The following is an 18,644-nucleotide window of genomic DNA, read 5'->3' as shown; positions in this document are numbered from 1 at the left end:
TTAACCCTTTCGCCCACGCTCTCGACCGTGATCCAGCCCCACGGCCACGGCTTCCAGCCGCCGCCCCCGGCCCTTTGTGCAGGATCCCGGTGCTGCCCCCGGGGTCCGCGCTCCCCCCGGGCCTCGCCTCGGTGAACATCCGCGGCCGGAGGCGACTCGCAGCCAGCCCATCCTGCCCACGACTCCCGCGGGACCCGCGTGGGCCACAGCTCCCTCCGCGCTGGGGTCTGGGGCTCCCCGCCGGCCGGCCGTGACGCCCTCATCCCCCTCGGGGGGAGCGGGCAGGAGCCCCCGGTGCGGGGCCGCGGTCCCTTCGGCATCATCGCGGCGGCGGCGGGGAGCGGCCATGGCGGGAGCCGGGGATGCGCATTCCCGCCGGGAGCGGGGGCACTGGGCCGTTCCCGTGGGAGCACCGTGCGGGCTGTGCGCGGGCACCGAGGCCTGCAGAGGGAGCCCGCAGTGCCGGGCGGCTCCGTGGCCACCGGCCGCAGAGCTCCTGCGTACACTGGGAGCCGGGCTGGGCTGGGGGTGAGCACGATCGCGGGGTGGGGGGCTCAGGGCGAACCCCGCAGCGGGGAGGCCGCAGCCGCCCGCGCTCCCCGCTGCAGCCCGCAGACAAAGCCCCGCGGCGGCAGAGCCGGCCACGCTGCCCGCTGTGCCGCACATCCGGGCGGGAGCGGGAGGCAGCGGCCGCGGTGCCATTTCCCTGTTCCTCTGCCGGAAGAGACGGGCCGGAGCAGGGCCCTTCCTGCGGGCGCTGGCCGTGGCACGGGCAGAGGTGACACAGCAGATGGGAAGTGCGTCTGAGGGCATCCCGCCGCCACTGCCCTGCTCCTCCCTGCGCCGGTACCCACACAGCTGCAGGTGGATCGCTGCGGGGCCCCACTGGGACAGCGCGATGTGGACATGACTTGAGGTGCCCAGAGCTGCCTGGACATTGCTGCCCAAGCGGTACAGCCCCTGCACACCAGTGTCCCGTTGGGATGTGCTGTGCCATGTGCCCACGGACCAAGGGCTCACAGGGGGAAACCAGGCTGGGACATGTCCTGATGGTGGCCCCGGCTCTCCCCGCTCAGCCTAAGAGGGGGCACATGAGCAGAAGGAGGGCAGCTGGTGACAGTCAGGGCCCAGGATACAGTTCCCCTGCTTGAAAACAGCTCTAAACATCTCCCCAGGTCACTCACTGGGCCTCAGACACCAAGCTCTGTGAAGACACCAGGCGTTCCCGCCCTGCGCAGGGCCCTGCCTGCCCCTGGGGGGTATAAATAAACCATTTGCTTTATTCTGGGAACGTGGCAGAAACGTGTGTGGCAGGTTGCTCCAATGAGAAAGGAGGAAAAGTGGCTGCTGGGCCCTTTCCCAGGTGTGCCAGGCTGCAGCTACCAGAGCTGGAGTCGATCCTGGAGAGATGGACAATGTATTTCCCCCACTCAAGTGTAAACCAAGGGACCTGGGCATGCCAGGTGATGCCCTAGTTCTGCGTAGGTGGGGAGAATTGTGTGGATACTGCAGCTAGGTGCCAAGTTCATTCAGCACTGGGTACAGCATGGCCCCAGCTCCCACATGTCACCATGGCACGTGAGCATGGGGAGAAAGGGCCTAAAATAGGTCAGGTGCCACCAGCTGAGCCCTGGGCTGGGACCTCGGAGGTACAAACATGTCACGAACAAAACTTCCTGCCGAGTCACCCCACCCTCCGTGGGTGTGCTGGAGTGGCATGAGCCGAACATGGCAGTCTCTCTGTGGTGGCAGCACACACCAGTGGGGTGACAGTGGGTCGGGGACCTTGGTGTGGCTCGTCAGGAGCAGATGCTGAGAGAAATGGTTGCTCCACCGCCAGCTGCAGACAGGGCAGAGGGAGCGCTTGGGCAAGACCATAGGGGCACCAGGGAGCCAGGTGCCCTCAAGTGGGGCTGCCAAGGTGCGCAGGCAGGGCGGAGGCGAGTCCTCAGTGCCCCGCTGGGGTGCCAGCCCGCAGCCGCTCCAGGACAGCGTTTCAGTGGGGAAAAACTGCGCCTGCGGGGCAGCGAGGCCCGGGCAGCGGGCGCTCCCTGTCTGGGTGTGCAGAGCGGCTGCTCCGGGGCCCAGCCCGGCGGGGGGAGCGCGGCGCCAGCAGGGCCGGGGGCTCCCGCACGGCCGGGCCGGGGACGGGCGGGGGGGGGGAAACAAAGGGCAGCGGCGGGCGGGGGGAGCGGGTCCGCCCGGGCAGCGCCGCGTCGAGCCCCGCGGCGGCACCCCGGGGGGCGGCAGCCCGGCCCTGCCCCCCGCGCGGCCCGGGCAGCACCGCCCCGGTGCCACATCCCCGCGCTGCCCCGGCTGCCCCCCGCCCCGTGTCTGCCCAGCCGTGCCGGTGCGGCGGCGGCGCGGCGCGGCGCCCGGACCCGCGCGGCTGGCGGCGGAGACCCCGGCCCGCATCGGAGGTAGCGACGGAGCCGCCGCCCGCCGCGGGCCGGTTGGGGGGGCGGCGGTGGCGGCCCGTCCCGGCGGAACGGGCGGGCGCGGGGCCGGTGCGCGCCGCTCGGCGGCGGGAGGGCGGGCGGGAGCGCGACTGTCCGGGAGCGGCGGAGCCCGGCGAGGACAGCCAGGCCGCGGGCACCCGGCGCCGCTCCCCGGCGGGCGAGGCTCGGCAAGGCTCGCACGGCTCTGCACGGCAGCCCCGCGGAGGGCGACGGCCCGGCCCGCCGGTGCGCGGGAGGGCGGCGGGGGAGCGCGGCGGGGGCGCCGGGCCGGCCCGCGGGGCGCGGCGGACAATGGCAGGGGGTAACCCGAGCCCGGCGGGGGCGGGCGGCGACCCGCGCCTCCCGCCCCGCTGACCGCCCGCGGGCACCGGGGCCGGGAGCGGTGCCGAGCGGTGCACGGGGGCCGCCGCCACCCGGGTGCACCGCCGGGGCGCAGGGCCTGGCCGACTCCATTTTGTTGGCGCCCGCTCCGCCGCCGCTCGCAGGCCCGCGGCCTGCCCGGCGTGGGGGGGGTGGGGGGGGTGGGGGGAAGAGCGGCGGGCGAGACACTGCGGGGTCGCCCCGTCCCATCCCGCTCGGTGCCCCCGCCGCCGCCTACGATGGAGGTGCGGGCGGCGGCCCCGAGGCCGCGGTGCCGGGTGGGGGGGGATGCGGGCAGCGGGGCAGGCCGGGCCGGGCCGGGCCGTGCCGGGGGGGGGCAGCACTGAGCGCCCCCTCCCCACCTCCCCCCCCCGAGATGGGGGGGGGCCGTCGAGGGGGGGGTGCTCGTGCGGGGCGGGGGGGCAGGAGGGGGGGCCAGGCCCGCGCGGGCGCGCGCGCGCTGATTGGCCGCGGCCGCCGAACCCCAAGAGCGGGGGCGCGCGGGGTGGGGGCGCGCGCGCGCGCGCGCCCTCGCGGGATGGCGGCGGCGGCGGCGTCGGGCGCGCGCATGCGGGGGAGGGAGGAGGAGGGAGGCGGCGGAGCGGCGGCGGCGGCGGGGCCTGGCCGGGCCGGGTCGGCGCGTCTCCCCATCCGCCCGCTCCGGGGGCAGGCGCCGAGCCGCCCGCGGCACCCGCAGGTGAGCGGTGGCCCTGCGGCAGCGCCCAGCAGGGCGAGCGACCCCGGCGCCGGCCGTGCCGAGCTGAGCCGGGGTGGCCGGGCCGCGGCCTGGGGCCTGTAGTGCGGCGGTGGCGGAGCGGGGCCGGCGGAGCCCAACGCGGCCCCCGGGTGCGGCTGCCATTTTGCGGTGCGGGCCGGGCTGACCCCATTGTGCTGTGCCCGCAGGTGGATGCCCGCCGCCCGGCATGGAGCAGGCCTGCGAAGTGAGCCGCCGCAGCTGCCTCGTCCCCTTCGGCACCTCGCTGTCGGCCACCGAGGCCAAGGGCGGCCCCTTCGGCGAGGCCCGCGGCCCCGAGCCGCCCGCCATGCAGCTGGCGGCCGCCAAGCCCGTCTATGGCCAGGACCCGTCGTCCTGCTACATCCCGCTGCGCCGGCTGCAGGACTTGGCTTCCATGATCAACGCCGAGTACCTCGGCGGTGCCGCCGACGGCGCTGAGGCCCTCCCCGACCCTGGCTCGCCGGCCCCCCGCCTGCCCGCGGCGCAGGACCCTGCGGCCGAGGTGCCCCGCGGGGCCCGGGCCTTCCCCCTGCTCCTGCGGGACGGCGGAGAGGAGGCGCCGGAGGAGGAGGAGGAGGAGGAGGGCGCCGAGACTCCGGAGGAGGAGGAGGAGGACGACGACGACGACTACGACGACGACGACTACGAGGAAGAGGAGGACGACGACGACGACGACGACGACGAGGAGGAGGTGACAGAGCCCGGCCCGCGGAGCCGCAGCCGCTCCGCACCGCAGCGGGGCCCCGACAGCCGCCTGCAGCCGGCCGAGTCCGTGCCGGACGGCGGCTCCGGGGAGAAGCCTGAGTCCTCGGCGGCCCTGCAACTCGTAAGCACCGTCGGGGCGCGGGCGGGGGGGCCGTGGCCGCTGCCATTTTGCGGTGCGGCAGGGCCGGGCCGGGCCGGCCGCGCTGCCTCCCTCGCCCCGGCACCCCGGAGGATGGGAGCCATCTTACCGAGTGAGGGGACCCTGCCGGGGCCAGCGCGGGCTGTCACCGGGCTCCCCGCGCACCTGTGTCCCGGCGCGGCCGCCCGCGCTCCCCCCGCCGCTTTTTCTCCCGTCAGGAATAAGAGGAACCATCCCTCTGCCCAGCAACTGGCTGCGGAGTTCGGTGGAGTTTTTTTTCCCCGTTGGAAGGGGGTTTTTTTGAGCGCAGTGCAGATGAGGAGGGCAGGAGGGAGCGTTCCCATCTCCTGCCGCTCCGGCTGAACGCTGTCAGAGGCTCTTTGTCTGGCCAGGCCTGAGGTTCCCGAGCTGTGAGACCTTGGCGGTGGCCGGGGAGAGGCCGTGTCATGGCCTGACAGACCTCACGGGCAGCAAACATTGCCTCTTATTCAGGCTGACTTTTTTTTTTTTTTTGGTAAATTTCTCTCTACACTCACAAATTCCTTTAATTATGATATAATTAGTAAGAAGCAAAACTGATGGAACTTTGGGAGTTCTGAAAGGAAATAGATGCATTTAATAATTTTTTGCTGCAATTTGCTTTTGAATCCAAGTATAAGAGATGTTTCTCAGTGTGACCTTTTATTTGCAGCCATATATGTGTATTTCCTGCAGTTTTTCGGTGTTTTTTGTGTTTTTCTTCAATATGTTTTTGCAGCCTCAAGGTTCCTTGCTGGAGGATACTCTGGGCTTTAGGTACTGATGCAGGGTTTGAAGATTAGCTCATTTGACAGGATTAATACCGAAACCATCTTCCTATCTTTAGTTTCAGTAGAGCCACTGATGCCGGATAGATCGTGCTGGTGCGTGCAGTGCTTGGGAGGCAGGACTGTGTTCCTTTGGGAACACTCAGTGTTGCTGGTGCGTGCTCTGGGGAGGCGGGGAGCACTTGTCACAGGGTGCCCACGGAAGGGGCGATTTCAGGAAGGTGCTGACAGCAGCTTAATTTGTTTGTGGAACGGTTCACGCTTGTAGATACTCTTCAGCGTTCCTTGGGAAGAATTCCTCGGTCCTTGGTGGTGAGAGACTGCTGTGGGTCTGAGGGTCTGAGGTTCGTGCATCTCCTCAGCTTTGTTTTGCAGAGCAAAACGGGGATCTCTCGCAGACATGTGCTCGGTGATGCGGTTGTGGGAGGGTCTCACTTTGTAAACAGAAGCTCGCAGAGGTACTTTCACAACACTTGCCTTTACTACGTGCTCTGCAGAACTGCAGCTGGTACGGTGACAAAACCGTCCTAGTGATGGAGCCTGTTATTTGAATATGCAACGAGGGTTGACTTTTCAGTAAAACTGCCTTACCTGTGTGCTGTAGTTAGCCTTGCTGGGTTGTTCTGGTGACTTGAAAGCATAGCTGCGTTCCTAAAAAAAAATGCAAATAAGAAAAGCATTTTTTAGGCAGCCTGGGGTCCTGCTTTCCCCAAGTCTTGCATTCTTTCTTCAGTAAGTAAATGTTTGTTGTCTGAGTGGTCCTTCATTTTAGTCCCACTGCCTGTGGAATGGGAAGAGACAGGGATTTTCCTCTGTGCCAAGTTACCACTGAGACAATTAAAATCTTTTGATGGTTGAACAGGACATAGTAGCTAGAAATAACCAGGTTTGCTCGTCAGGTCATATATTCATTTAGACATTTAATTCCAGTCTCATCTGTGTTTGGTAACTGGAATCAACTTTTTTTTGAGAACCTGCTAAAACTGAAAACAAAAACGCACCCCAAAAAAAGCACCACGAATCTCTGGAAGTTCCACACAGCTCTTTGTCATAGCTGGGCTACTCTTGCAGGTATCAGCTTTATGCAGCCTGTTGATGGGGCTCCTCCACCTTACAGCAAGACTGTCTCAGAGCTTTTATTTTTGAAGCTCGTGGCTCTGAGTGTGCCACTGCTGCTCAAACTTCCTGTTTTGCCAAGAGGGAAGTGTGTGTGTGTATCTCCGATGTCTGTGTGTCTGCCCCTTTTGAGATTTGAATTTTTCGATAGATGCTTGCTTTGAGAAGGCCGATTTCCGAAAAGTCAAGAGTGCTTGCCGCAGAAGGGCAGAATTTGGTTTAGTCTTAAGTGGGATGCAAAGTCCAGCATTTAAGTAATGCCTCTGGGCGGGAGGGGTGGTGGCAGGTATTGTTTTGCGTGGGGATTTGTTAAGAGCCCTGGCACCTGCTGCTCTCAGACATTGCCCCAAACAGGGGAGGTCGCTCAGGTACCATTCAGTTGTAAAGAGAAATGTGCATATTCTGAAGTAAAGCTATTTTAAGTGCCAACTTAATCTTCCCTTAAGGGTGTCTGAAGTTCCCGGCAGCTCCTGACAGATTTTGTTTTGTGGAGAAGGAAATGATAGCAGCAGTTCTTGGGTCTTGTTCTCCAGAAGTGGTGATACAGTGACTGCTGGCAGCTGCTGGCTTGCTGCCTTGTGCACGTGTTCGGCTGTGGCCATTTAAATTTAAATGGGTGGTTGTTCTTGAAGATCTCTGTTCTTTACCATCTTGATGTGAATTTGTCTGTAGTGCTCTCCTGGCCTTTCCAAGTTGCAGAGGCCCTGGACAGCCTTATATTGAGTTGGAGGGAGAAGTGAGTCCAGACTCCAGTGCTGGGGAGGGTGGGTACAACCACAGAAGGTCTGAGTGCCACAGATATCGCTTGACTTTAAATGCTGAGGAATTGGAGCAGGTGGACTTGTTTCTCGCAGAGCTCTCATGTGGAAATTTTGCTCTTTTAATGTAACTTTTGATGCCTTATTACTTCACTTTGTTGGCTTGTTGGTTTTTAGTTACTATGCACAAAGTATATTTGAGTCATTTGATTTGCAGAGCTGAGCGTTCAAGGAAGCAGAGAGTTCTTGGATTCGGGTACATCTGGGCCACTCCTACTGAGTGTACATTCACAAGCTGCTTTCTCCACGGGACCCTGATGGTTTCAGACGTCAGGAGGTGCAGAGGCTTGCATAAGGCTCAGTGTTGCTTTTCATTATCATTTCCTTGTTGTCCATTCCTATGATGCAGGAGTGTGATGTTCGGGTAATGACAGTGAGGAAGTGAGATACAGGGAAATCTAGAGCCAGATCTTTCATCCCTAAGAATGGCTTCTTCCAGGAGCTGGGTGTGAGGAATGAGTGGGGCATGTGTGTAAGGCTTCTGGAAGGTTGTTAGAAGTACTGAAGGCCAGCAGAGTCCTCTTGAGAATTAATCCATGATGAACTTGAGTTCTGATCTGCAGCTGTGGGAGGGTACTCTGGTTATAAAGTGTTGGTGTTGCCCATGTGAGAGTTACTCCAGTGCTTGGTTTATTAACTGATGTGTCTGGTGCCATTTCCCTCTCTGCTAAAAATAAAATGAAGGAACCAAAGCCACGTGATCCTCACTACTCCTGTAAACATTTCTGAAAGAATCTCCTACTACAGACTGTTGATTCGAGGTGTAGCTAACTACTGATAACGTTATATCCCTGAGATACAATAGGCATGGCAGTGGTTTGTTTTAGCAGGGAGCATAAATTTCCTTGGTCAGTTGACATCTTGCTGAGGAGATGAATTCTGTTTGGCCCTCAGTGATTCCTGTGGTTATCATCTCCCGCTCCCTGCACCTGGAGAGAACAGGCTCGTAGTGTGCTACTGTCCCCATGCCTCTGATCTCACACACATCCCTCTTTGCCACTAGGATTTACACTGTTTGGAAGATGGTATTATTTCACAGAAAAGAGTGTGTAGCTGGAACTTGTCTTGCTGTGCAGCATGATGGCACCCACCAGGCCTTGTACTGAAGGGCAGTCCTGTCTCAAATAGCTCTAAACTTACCTATAGAGGACTTCAGCCATGGTGGGCATCCAGAAGAATGGGAATTTCCCCAGTGAGGACCCTCTCCTGGCCTGTGTTACTGTTTGACCATAAATTTTTGAGGTCCTCAATGGCTTAATGCTTTCACGGTGTGATGATGCTGCATCGCCTCTTGATCATGGTGGAGGTGTGAGTGGGTGGGTGTTAGGAGCTGTCACAGCAGGACCTGCTGTGTGTGAGGGTGTGAGAGCAGCTCATTCTGAGGGTTTTGGAAAGTCTGTGGGATCCAGAGCTCTCCTGCACAGCAGGTTGGATCCTGGAAGCGTTTTATCATAGCATTTGGCTGAGATTGCCCTTCCTCTCCGTGTTTCATTGTATTTGTTCTCTGATTGCTGATTAGGTGTGAAATATCTGTTTGTGTACGTTTGTTACAGGAAATGACTTGGTTTCTCTAGAAAATACCTGGTGTGCCATGTGAAATTTGAATGGCTGATGCCTTCACATTTCATGTTCTGAAGCCGAACGTGTCTGTAAATAGCAAAACCAGAGGTATTTTCTTGCAGATTGGACAGTTTTGCAAGTGATGTTTTACTGAATATAATGACAGAAACCTCTGTAATTTCTGCTTTCTAAATTTAACACTTACTTGTAAAACTTGAGCGAGAGAGATGTTGTTCAAGCAATGTCCTGGTTAATATACTGTTCGCAGTTGTAAGTCCGACAATAGTAGCAACAAAATTGGCTTTTACAGGTGTTTTTTTGGGCTGGATTCTGCCTTTTAGACTCTGCTGGCTCTGCTAAATGACTATATGTGCGGGTGATTTCTTTTGGAAAAGTGTGTCTCCCACAACTTGAACCTTTTTTTCCTAACAAATCTTAGGTTGTTGAGGGTACAGTGATTCAAGTTTTGCTGTTACAGCTTCTTCTCAAGCCTTGGTAAAATCAGTCATAGTGCCTCAGTTTGATGCTGTAGCAGTAACCTTTGACTTCAGAGCAGCATATTCTGCATGGTCATGGATTTGTTGATTGCCTCTCCCAGTGTAGCAGCTTCTTGTTGCACCTCATTGCACCCTGTTCCCAGAAGTGGGGTTAAACTCTGTGATGTGCAACAATTATTAAGTTTGGGTTTTTTTTTAATTTCCCCATGTTAACTGAACAAACCTGTAGCTCACTCAAGAGGTGAATTCTGAATATGGTCAAGCTACTTGAGCCCCAAGAAAAAAGTAGTATTCTCTAAGATATAATTGCAATGGTATTCCTTAAAAATATATTCATAACTCAGAAATCGGTGTTACGGATGATGATCGATTTTCAGTGCAATTGCTTAGAATATACTTCTGCTTTTCTTGCCTGTGACTGACAGCTTGTATGTAGTAATTTTGATTGCTTTTCAGTTATTTGCTGTGGCATTTAGAAAGGCACAGGGAATAAAAACATCTGAAGGAAGAAACTTCAGCAGGCAGGGGGTTGTCCTAGGAGTTAAAAGACTCAACAATTTAAGTGAATGCCACTTCTAATACCAAAAATCTATAACCTATGTTTTGTTCTGTCTGCACAGAGCCATCTGGTGCAGAATGGTAACACGAGGGTTTGGCATGGCTGCAGAGCTGTGGTGCCGTGCTGAGGAAAACTGTGAGGTGGAAAGTTTTGGAGCCTCACTTGTTCAGTCACAGGTAGGAGCAGAGGCATTGCTTTGGCTGATCTGAGTGGGTGCTCCTGACCCCAGTGCCCAGGAGAGGGGAAGATGCTGCCCTGTGTTGGAGCAGGTGCCAGCTGAAGTTCTCTGTTCTTGTTAAATTAGAAATCTGGTTCCACTGTGGCTGCTCACAGTAGCTCTGCGGCAGTGATTAAATGTGCGACAGAGATAAAGATGGCCTGGGTGTGCATCCATCTCTTTTGTGTCCAAAAGCACTGATGAAGCCAGGAGGCATTTCAGCAGTGTGTCTTGCCTCTACTGAAAGGTGGTAAAGCACTTGTTAAAATTGACATGCTGACTCTTTGTGGTTATCATTAAGATTTATCTCACACGGTTCTTTGGAAAAATGGCAAAAAGAAGTTGGGAGAAAAGTCACCTTGTGTATCACTTTTCCTCTCAAGGGCAGGCTGATCCTGGCTGGGTGCCTTCACTGCTGTCTCTAGCACAGCCTGAGCAGAAGGGTTGTGCTAAGTTGTCCCAACTCATTGCCTGGACTGGTTGTAGCCTTGGCAGTGATGGAGCTGCGTGATCCACAGGTGAATGAATGGCTTTTCCAGCAGCCAGCAGCGTCCCCTGCTGCCTCTGTGGGGCTGAGGTGCTGCCAGGGCTCTGGGTGAGGAGCAAGGCTGCAGGTGGAAGGGGCACCACATGTGTGGCATCAGGGAAGGGAGTGTTTTGAGAAGTGTTTTGTTCTGGCTGAACCACAGGGCAGCACATCTCTAGTCCTGGAGGCTTCCCCAAGTATTTTCCCATCCTCCTCCTCGTGGGGTGGAGCACTGGGGTAGGAAGGGTTGGCAAGGAAAGCTTTGAGTGAGTTCTTGATAACACTCACCAGAAATTGCACTGGGGACTCCTTTTGGATTTTTAGACATTGACTTTTGCATGTGAGACACCAGAAGTGTTGTGCTGGATGGAACAATCCAAGTGTTGCCTCCAAACCAAAGGACAGGGTGCCTTTTGGTGGGGTATTCTTTAGGAAAAAGTGAAGAGTGAATTTCCTGTACAGTAGTATCTCAGCACACTGGAAACTTCCAGTTTCTTTTTCAGCCCCTGCAACGCCTGCAGCGCTGAGTGTGCAGTGAGGCTCTCGCCCTCAGCCCTGCTTGAAGCTTCCATGTTCCACTTGTTTTGGAGGAGTGTGTTCATGACTTTCCCTCCCACTGTTGGTGGGAAGATAGAAACCTGCTGTTTCCTAATTCAAGAAGGGTGAGGAGCAGAGTGGTTATCACCCTTTTGATAGTTCCTCCCCTTGCCCTGATGTTACTTTGTTGTTTGGTTTTCCCAAGCACCTGTTCAGACTTCCTACTGTTCTGGCTAATGTGGTGACTGCCCGCAGATTTCTAAATAACAGCAGTAAAACAAGTCAGATTCCTCTTGACTGTAGTTGGCTGTCCTCTCACAGTAGGTTCACAATGTTTAGGAAGCTGGATTCACTGCAGAAAGGTTTGGAAGCCTCTCAGAAGCATAAGTTTGTAGTACCTGATGCCTGAAGCATGAACCTTCCTAAGGTCGTGGCTTTGAGTGTGCATACCAAGAAATAAATAAGCACAAGATAAAAGTATTGCCCTGCTAGTGTTCAAAATTTCTGATTTCAGTTTTAGTAGGGATTCATAAAAAGCAGTTGAAGTGGTAAGTGAAAATTAAAACTTAATTTTATATGAATAGAATAGAATTTTTGTTTCTTTTGGAAAAATGGTGCAGCTGGGTAAGGGGACTTACATCCTGAATGCCACCTCATTTTCAGGAGGTTATGGTTTTGTGTAAGAGGCATCTTTTTATTTAGACTAGCAAAGTGGCATTATCCCTTCCTCTGCTGTGGGTAAATGAAAACTTCTGCAGAAGATGAGATTTGTAAGCCCCCCCTTAAATGTTTGTTGCTTTCAAAGAATCCCACGGATTTAAAAAAACCCCAAACATCATCAACCAAACCAGAACAAGCAATAGGCCAGTTAATTTAATTTAATTCAACCCAAACTCACACTTCTTAGCTGTTGAGGTTCTAATACAGTATTCACTCTTTGCACTGTACATGTCGTTCTCTAGTTCTGCTTCATTCTGGTTACAGCTTAAGCTGTAATGAATAGAGCATACATACAAAAATTAGAATAGCCAAGTTTCATTTTGCATAGTTTGAATCTGTTTTTCATTTCATGGATTTAGAAACTTCATGTCTGAAAAATGAATGCTGTGTTTATCAGATGTCTTGCTTATGAGCAATTTGTTTGATAATACATAGAGGAGCACAAAAATAAGGCTGAAAAGGGGACAGATCTGATGACCTGGTTTCAGTTTGGGGTTTTTTTGCTTGTACTCTGACATAAGAAGATATTTGTGGGTATTTGTTCTTCGTGAGGATTTGCAAAGTTCTGGTAATGCCAGCAATTCCTCTCTCGCTGAAACAATTAGTACTGATTAAAAGAGCCAGATTTAAAGAGAATATGGTTTATCATTTAAAATGTGTGCAGATAAGCAAGTATGAGAGTCTGTCCTCTGCTTCAGGCTCCTGGCAGTGGTCTGAAAACTTCTGTGTGTTTGTGGATTTCTCTACACAGGGGTTCTGGGTGAGATCGTACCTCTTCTCTCCCACTTCCCCCTCCTGCGTCCCTCAAACCGTGCTGTCAGGTGCATTTCTGCTTGAGTTAGGATGCTGAAGTGCCAAAGCTTTCTCTTGCACTGCTCTTCCATCCAATCCATAAGGAAAACTGTCTCCATTGAGTGAAACAGGGAGGCTGTTACCCAGTTATCTTGGAGACTGAGACTTGGTGTTCTCTCGTTAGTACATTCTTGATTTAAAATCTGTATGTGGATAACTCCTGACCTTGATAGAAATGCTTCAGGGTATGGAATTACTCAAAGTAGTCCAATCTGCTCTCTTGATTTTAACCTTTCAGGGTAGTTCCTATGTACATATGGACCCTGAAAAGCTTTAGTACTCTGGAAAAGGGTACTAAATACTGGCCAAAGACAACAAATACCCACAAGCATATTGATAACAGAAGTTTGGTCTACATCATAATCTGTGCTGTATTTTTTGCTAGTGACTATTTAATTAGTGAGTATTTAACACTTCTGGATGATAATGGTCCCGGATAAGAGGCAGTGTACTTTTTCAGACGTGAATGTAGGTCAGATGCCTGTTTGCTTTTTGCTGCAGTGCTGAAGCTGAAGGAAGACTGGAGCAGTTGGGACAAAGGGCATGTCCCCAGGTCCCCAGCAGCACAGGCTGCCCATGGGCTTCCAGCAGACTTCTCCAGCTGCTCTGTTTGATTTGAAGCTTGCTATAAGGTGCCAGTCTGATTATTACTCTGGTTTCTTCTGATATGCGTGCCGTGGTTTGGGTGGGGGTTTTGTCCATATGGGCTCCAGTTGGGCTTACCCCTTTCCCTGTGCAGGGATTGATTCCTGTAAGTTTTGTCACAGTGAGTGTAGGCCTCTTTGCAGCCTCTCTGTGTAAAGGCTTAAAGTTCCTGTGCTTGGTGATGGTACTTTGTATGGAGGAAACTTTGGTGACCTCTGTTTGCTTAGCTTCAAGTATTTCTTAGCTATCAAGTAGATATAATTTAATTTTCTTTCCATTTCGGGGATTTTTTGGTTTTCTTTTGACCGATTTGGTTTTGATTTCAGAAAAGCTTCTTTAAAACATGAATCTTTGCTAATGAGAATTAATTTCTGGCTTCCATCGCAAGCAGTTACTAATTTTGCTTTGTTGTTGTTCTTAGTCTCTTCTCCTTTTTACCTTTCCATGCAGCATTCCCAAGCAAAGATTATTTCCCAATTCCTCTTTCCTTCTGTGTCTGTTCATTTCTCAGTGCACAAGTGTTGGGGCTGAGTGAAGTAATGAGCTATGGATCACTTAGAATTCTTTGCATCCTCCCTTCATTAAGAGCAGTACAGAGGTAGGAGTTGACCTTTTAACTATGTGTCAGCAGTAGTCACTGTATGGGAATTGCATCCATTGCTGCTTCATTTCTATGACCAGAGTTAAAGGATCTGGATCCCCTGGGACAGGAGCTGTATGGACAGAGGGATAATCCTGAGTGCTGAGGTTAAAACTGCTCTGCTTTGTCTTAAACTCAGCTAACTTAGTGAGGCTGTGCTGTAGCTGGAGGGAAGTTCCATCTCCTAAAGACTTTTGGGGTAGCTTTAGCAATTCCCTTCCAAGCTTGTTCTGGGAGTATTTTAATAGGGAGAACTTACCCCAGTTGCTGCCTCTCCTTTGTGAGGGCAGAGGGTGAATAATCTGTTCCACTGAAATGGCAGGAGCTGGGAGTAGCCTGTCCTAGGCACAGGGCACCTGTGACACCAGCTGTGGGGTTGGTTGTGTTAGTGGATAACTTCACTATAGAATCACAGAATGGTTTTGGTTGGAAGAGGCCTTAAAGAGAATCTAGTTCCAATGCCCTGCCATGGGCAGGGACGTGTTCTATTGGATGAGATTGGTCAGAGCTCCATCCAACCTGGCCTTGAGCACTTATAGGGATCCAGGGGCATCCACAGCATCTCTGGGCAACCTGTGCCAGTGCCTCACTACCTCACTTCCTCACATTTAATCTAAACCTACTCACAGATTATGGCCATTCCTCCTTGTCCTGTCACTCTGTGCCCTTGTAAGAAGTCCCTCTCCAGCAGACTGTTTGGCCCAGGCTATCCAGATGCCTTCAAATGTCATCTTTCCCTCAAGTTTGTTTTGGTAGGGTTTTTTTTCTGGTAAGGAGGCTGTTGATCTTCAGTCAGTTCAACCATATCTGGGGTTGGTGGCTCGTAGGAATTACATGAACTTTTTGTCATCTCATCCTCTTAGGAAAAAAAAAATGATCACCGAAGTTTAAGGAATAAAAGGTAGTGGTGGGGGCAGGCTGTGGACTGATCCTCAGCAAGCTTCCAGTTCTAACTAATAAGAAGTAGGTATTGGGAACAGCTTTATCATGGGCATAGGTGGAATGCAGGGAGAAGCATTAGAGTTGCTGGCCTGGAAATGGGAAGGTTTGAAGAGAGCACTGGAAGCTTATGGGGCAGAGTTGCTTCTGCCCCTGGCAGTGATGTTTGGGCCGGCTCATGTGTGGGGTGTGACTTACCTGGCAGCTACCAGTGTGGTGAGATCTGCTCAGGAGATATCCCTAGCCCATGCTGCTGCTGCAGGGCCCTGGCCAGGTATCTGTGTACACTCAGAGGAAAAGGCTATTAGTGTCATTGTTTATACTGTATTAGTTAATTACGCTTTGGATGTGGCCGCCTCCTTTTATTTTCATCCTTGGCTTTGATTCTGTCCAGTTTGTGCCTGAAACAGTCTTGGCAGGATCTTCCTCCGTTATTTTCAGGGGATCAGTGGCTTCTTTCTTGCTTTTCTTCATCCTTGTTGCACACGGTCTCTTTTACTGCCCCAGCCTTTCTGCAGAACATGTTCTGTCCCTGGCTTCATTGAGTAGCATCGTTTATAATTAAGTCAGGAATAAACTGTAATAGGGCTTTCTTGGCCAGGTGTTTCCACGATGGCTTTCCAAAGCAGGTCCGAATTGGGAATGTGCTACAGTGACTGCAGATCAGTGCTTGATCTCTGGACAGATGTCTTTTTGGGTTTATGAAATTGAAAATTTGAAATTGCCTGTAACAGCAGCTATATCTCTGCCCCTTTGTGTGCAGTTCAGTCTTGCTGTGGCTCTGCCAAGATGGTCACATCCCTGGTCACGCTGTTGGGGCACGTGGGGTGTCTGCAGCTGTGCCTCCAGCTGCACTGGAGGGGCTGGTGCTGCTCTGATTTTTATTCAGAGATGTCCAGTGCTGTGGGAAAAGTGCACCCTGTGGCTGTCAGCATTGCCTGTGTTGGTGGGCTTCTGATTTATGCCACTTCTTCCAGCAAGATTAATGGATTGAAGAACAGCTTCCAGTGACAGAGCCAAGAGTGGTTACTGGATAAGGGCTATTTTTTCCCCTTTTTAATGATGTGGTTATTTTCAAGGGAGGAAGATTGGTGGCAGGCAGTTGAGGACTGCCAGTATGTTTACCATAATAAAAACACTTGAAAATTTAAGCTTTCTTTGCTTGATATGTTTCATTATTTGCTGTATGGTGAGAATTTCAGGAGGGTAAAGGTACCTGGCTTTCTAATAGAAAGCCTCCTCCTCAGGAAGCTGAGCCCCAATGTTTGGTATTTCACGTAGTGAATTGCAGTCTGGTGTGTTTAGTTGGTGTAGTACAAATTCAAGAGGTGACTTTGCCGGTGGTCTTTGTGTCATCCTGCTGCTGAGTCTTGGCTTGTGACCCCTTCTACAGTGATCATTTGGGGTCTTTGGTGGAGAGGGTTTGATTAAAAACATCTGCAAGGTACAGTCTTGTTCTGTCCAGAAATAGCACAGAGTGGTCTGAAATGCTGCATATCACCTCAAGTTTAGGCTGTAGCTTGTCCCATCTAAACAGCAAATTAATGCCAAACATTTGATAACAGAGTAGACAGTACTGACTCCCTTGAGGAGAACATCAAACAATACAAAACCATGACGTTCCTCATCAATGGAGAAGGGCCTGTCCCTTCCTTCATCACTAACCAAGGCTCTTACCTGGTTTAATTTCTTCAGTGTATCTGCACCAGAGTTACAACGTGGTGCTTAACCCGATCTGCAGTGGCTCACAAATTTTCTTGTTATTTAAATACTTCAGTGTTTCCATGCTCCGAAGGTGAACAGTGCTGTGATCAGATGTAGGGGACTACATCTGAAGTTTATTTTTTTAAAAAACTTGGGCTTTCCCTAGCTCACAGAAAAGTCACTGTTACTGCAGGGCTGAATTTTTGGCCATCAGGATATATCAGCAGTTTGATCTTGGCATAGTAAATGCTAATTTTAATAGGAGTGAAATTTGTTGTATTCTGACGTAAGAAATACATGCTTTGGGGCTATAATTTTCCTATCATGAGGCAGAGTTTAAAGGAGGAGACTTAACTGTACCTGGAAAGGACAACAGCTGCTGCTTTTGCTCCTCTGCTGTTGGTTTTTCAATGTTACACGTTTTGAAAGTCCCTAGCAGATTTTTTTTATTCTGTGTAAAGAAAAAAATGTAAAGGCATCTCTGGCAGGTTGGTGGGATTTAGGGAGAGTAGAGAGGAAAATTATGCAAGACGGTGACCTGCTGCAGTGCATCCTGTTACAAGGCTCTCCCTCAGGACATGGTGCTTCCTGACCTGCCTCTGTGACCCACTGGTGGGGACTTGGTGGTGGGTGATGGTGAGTCCAACACCTGACTGCTAATGCCGGGGAAATGAGAGAGGAAACTGGGCAGGAATGAGAATAGCTGCTGACTTCTTGGAAAGAGATTTAGGCATTGTCTGAATAGTTTCTTGAAAGCCACCTTTTCACTGGGCTGGGGTGTTGGAGGTTGACAAAGAGTTGATTTAAATGCAGACTTGCCTAAGGGCAGGGGTTGTGGGTGTCCTTCAGGTGGATCAATGTGAATGGCTCTGGCAAATCTCCAGCGAGGTTTTACTGCTCCGGCCAGTGACCCTTCTCAGGTTACAGTTGTCAGTAAGATGCACATCCATTGTATGTGTATGCACAGCATCGGAGATAATCAGCTGGGCTATACATGTGCCCCTCAAAGCCCAGGCTGGAAATCTGTGTAAAAAAAATTTGAGGCCAAAGTCACATTTACAAGAACACAAGTAGAAAACAGACTAAAAAAAAAAAGAGAGGGTTTGCATCTGAAAGTGCATCTGCATTTTAAAAGCAACAGCCAAGACAGCATCTCTGGTTCCTGTGCTCACAGATGCAGCTGGAGACACGGAGGCTCCAGCAAGGCAGTGGCACAGAGAGGGGCTGCAGCTCCCTGCCCGGTGCCGTTCACATTCCCTGTTCCAGAACTCCTGCTCAGCAATAAGTTACTGTGTGGCTTTTGATGAGTGAGTGAGAAGAATTTCAACAATGTAGTCTGTAACATCATTATGTGCCTTTTTTTCATGTGACAGGGTTTACTCTTTTGTGTTTTCTTTTTCTTTAACCACATGAAGAAGACCCATAAAACTCAACGAGAAACGGGATATACCTTTTATTAGAGAGGTCTGTTGTGTTTTAGTTGCTGGGATGTTGAACTGAGTATGGCAAGAGACGTGCCTCGAGCAGGGTGGTTAGCAGGATGGAGAAGTGAAGCAGAAAGGTGTGTTTGTGCTGTAACAGCTTTAATGAAGAGCATAATATTGCTTGTGCTTATTGGCAAGAAAAATACCTAGAGTGCTGCTTGGAGCTCTTAGAATGCTGAACCCACCTGGGACATGTTGGTGGGTGCTGCTAAACAGGCAGGATACCACACAACTGGGTACAGGGACTCTTGCATCCTGTGAAAACCTATTGTACCTCATCTTGGCTCAATTAATGACAACACCAAAGCTGGATCCTCTCCTTGCAGAGATCCTGCTGGTAGAGCACATCCAGCCAGAGAGGCTGCGTACTTCGCAAACAACCCAGGACCTGCTCTCAGCTCTTGAGCAGTGACACAGAAATGTGTCGAATTAAACAGCCTTAGGGTTTGTGTATTGAAAGATTTTGGTGTTCTTATGGCTGCTGCACAGCCCTGGGAGGCTGAGGGGATTTGGGTGGCTATGTCTGCAGAGTTGATACTTGTGAGCGGGTTTTGGAGACAGGCAAGGTCAGTGTGTCCGTCTGTGTCCTAGAGGGGGTGATGCTGTTATGCTCCCTTTCTGCTCC

General features: G+C 52.5%; 2 protein-coding genes across 3 annotated transcripts in view; one reads left to right on the top strand and one right to left on the bottom strand.

Annotated features, from left to right (window-relative positions):
* LOC116451691 (collagen alpha-1(I) chain-like) lies at positions 1-3,678 on the bottom strand. The gene is made up of 3 exons (XM_032125360.1): positions 3,445-3,678; positions 2,012-2,953; positions 1-1,077 (listed from the first exon to the last, which is right to left on the bottom strand). The coding sequence occupies exons 1-3, from the start codon at positions 3,676-3,678 to the stop codon at positions 1-3; spliced, it is 2,253 nt and encodes a 750-aa protein (XP_031981251.1).
* NSD1 (nuclear receptor binding SET domain protein 1) overlaps positions 2,603-18,644 on the top strand; it is a 61,227-nt gene continuing 45,185 nt past the window's right edge. Inside the window, exons 1-2 of one of the 2 annotated variants that reach the window (XM_032125112.1) lie at positions 2,603-2,684; positions 3,723-4,381. In XM_032125112.1, coding sequence (XP_031981003.1) covers positions 3,743-4,381 — 639 coding nt within the window. In that variant the 5' untranslated portion in view covers positions 2,603-2,684; positions 3,723-3,742. Of the gene's footprint in view, positions 2,685-3,437; positions 3,517-3,722; positions 4,382-18,644 lie in introns of those variants that run through there. The other variant, XM_032125111.1, reaches the window with a different exon arrangement.

The sequence above is a fragment of the Corvus moneduloides genome, chromosome 15 (genome assembly GCF_009650955.1).
Source record: "Corvus moneduloides isolate bCorMon1 chromosome 15, bCorMon1.pri, whole genome shotgun sequence".
In the NCBI taxonomy this organism is placed as follows: domain Eukaryota; kingdom Metazoa; phylum Chordata; class Aves; order Passeriformes; family Corvidae; genus Corvus; species Corvus moneduloides.
This window is presented reverse-complemented; position numbering and strand designations above follow the sequence as displayed.

What these genes read in the sequence shown, in the direction of transcription:
- LOC116451691 (XM_032125360.1), bottom strand. Translation starts at nt 3,678, where the DNA reads ATGGCAGCCGCACCCGGGGGCCGCGTTGGGCTCCGCCGGCCCCGCTCC. An exon ending in AGACGCGCCGACCCGGCCCG is followed by an intron (nt 2,954 to 3,444) that starts GCCAGGCCCCGC and finishes CACGCCGGGCAG; the next exon opens with GCCGCGGGCCTGCGAGCGGC. An exon ending in CTCGCTGCCCCGCAGGCGCA is followed by an intron (nt 1,078 to 2,011) that starts GTTTTTCCCCAC and finishes GCCCCCTCTTAG; the next exon opens with GCTGAGCGGGGAGAGCCGGG.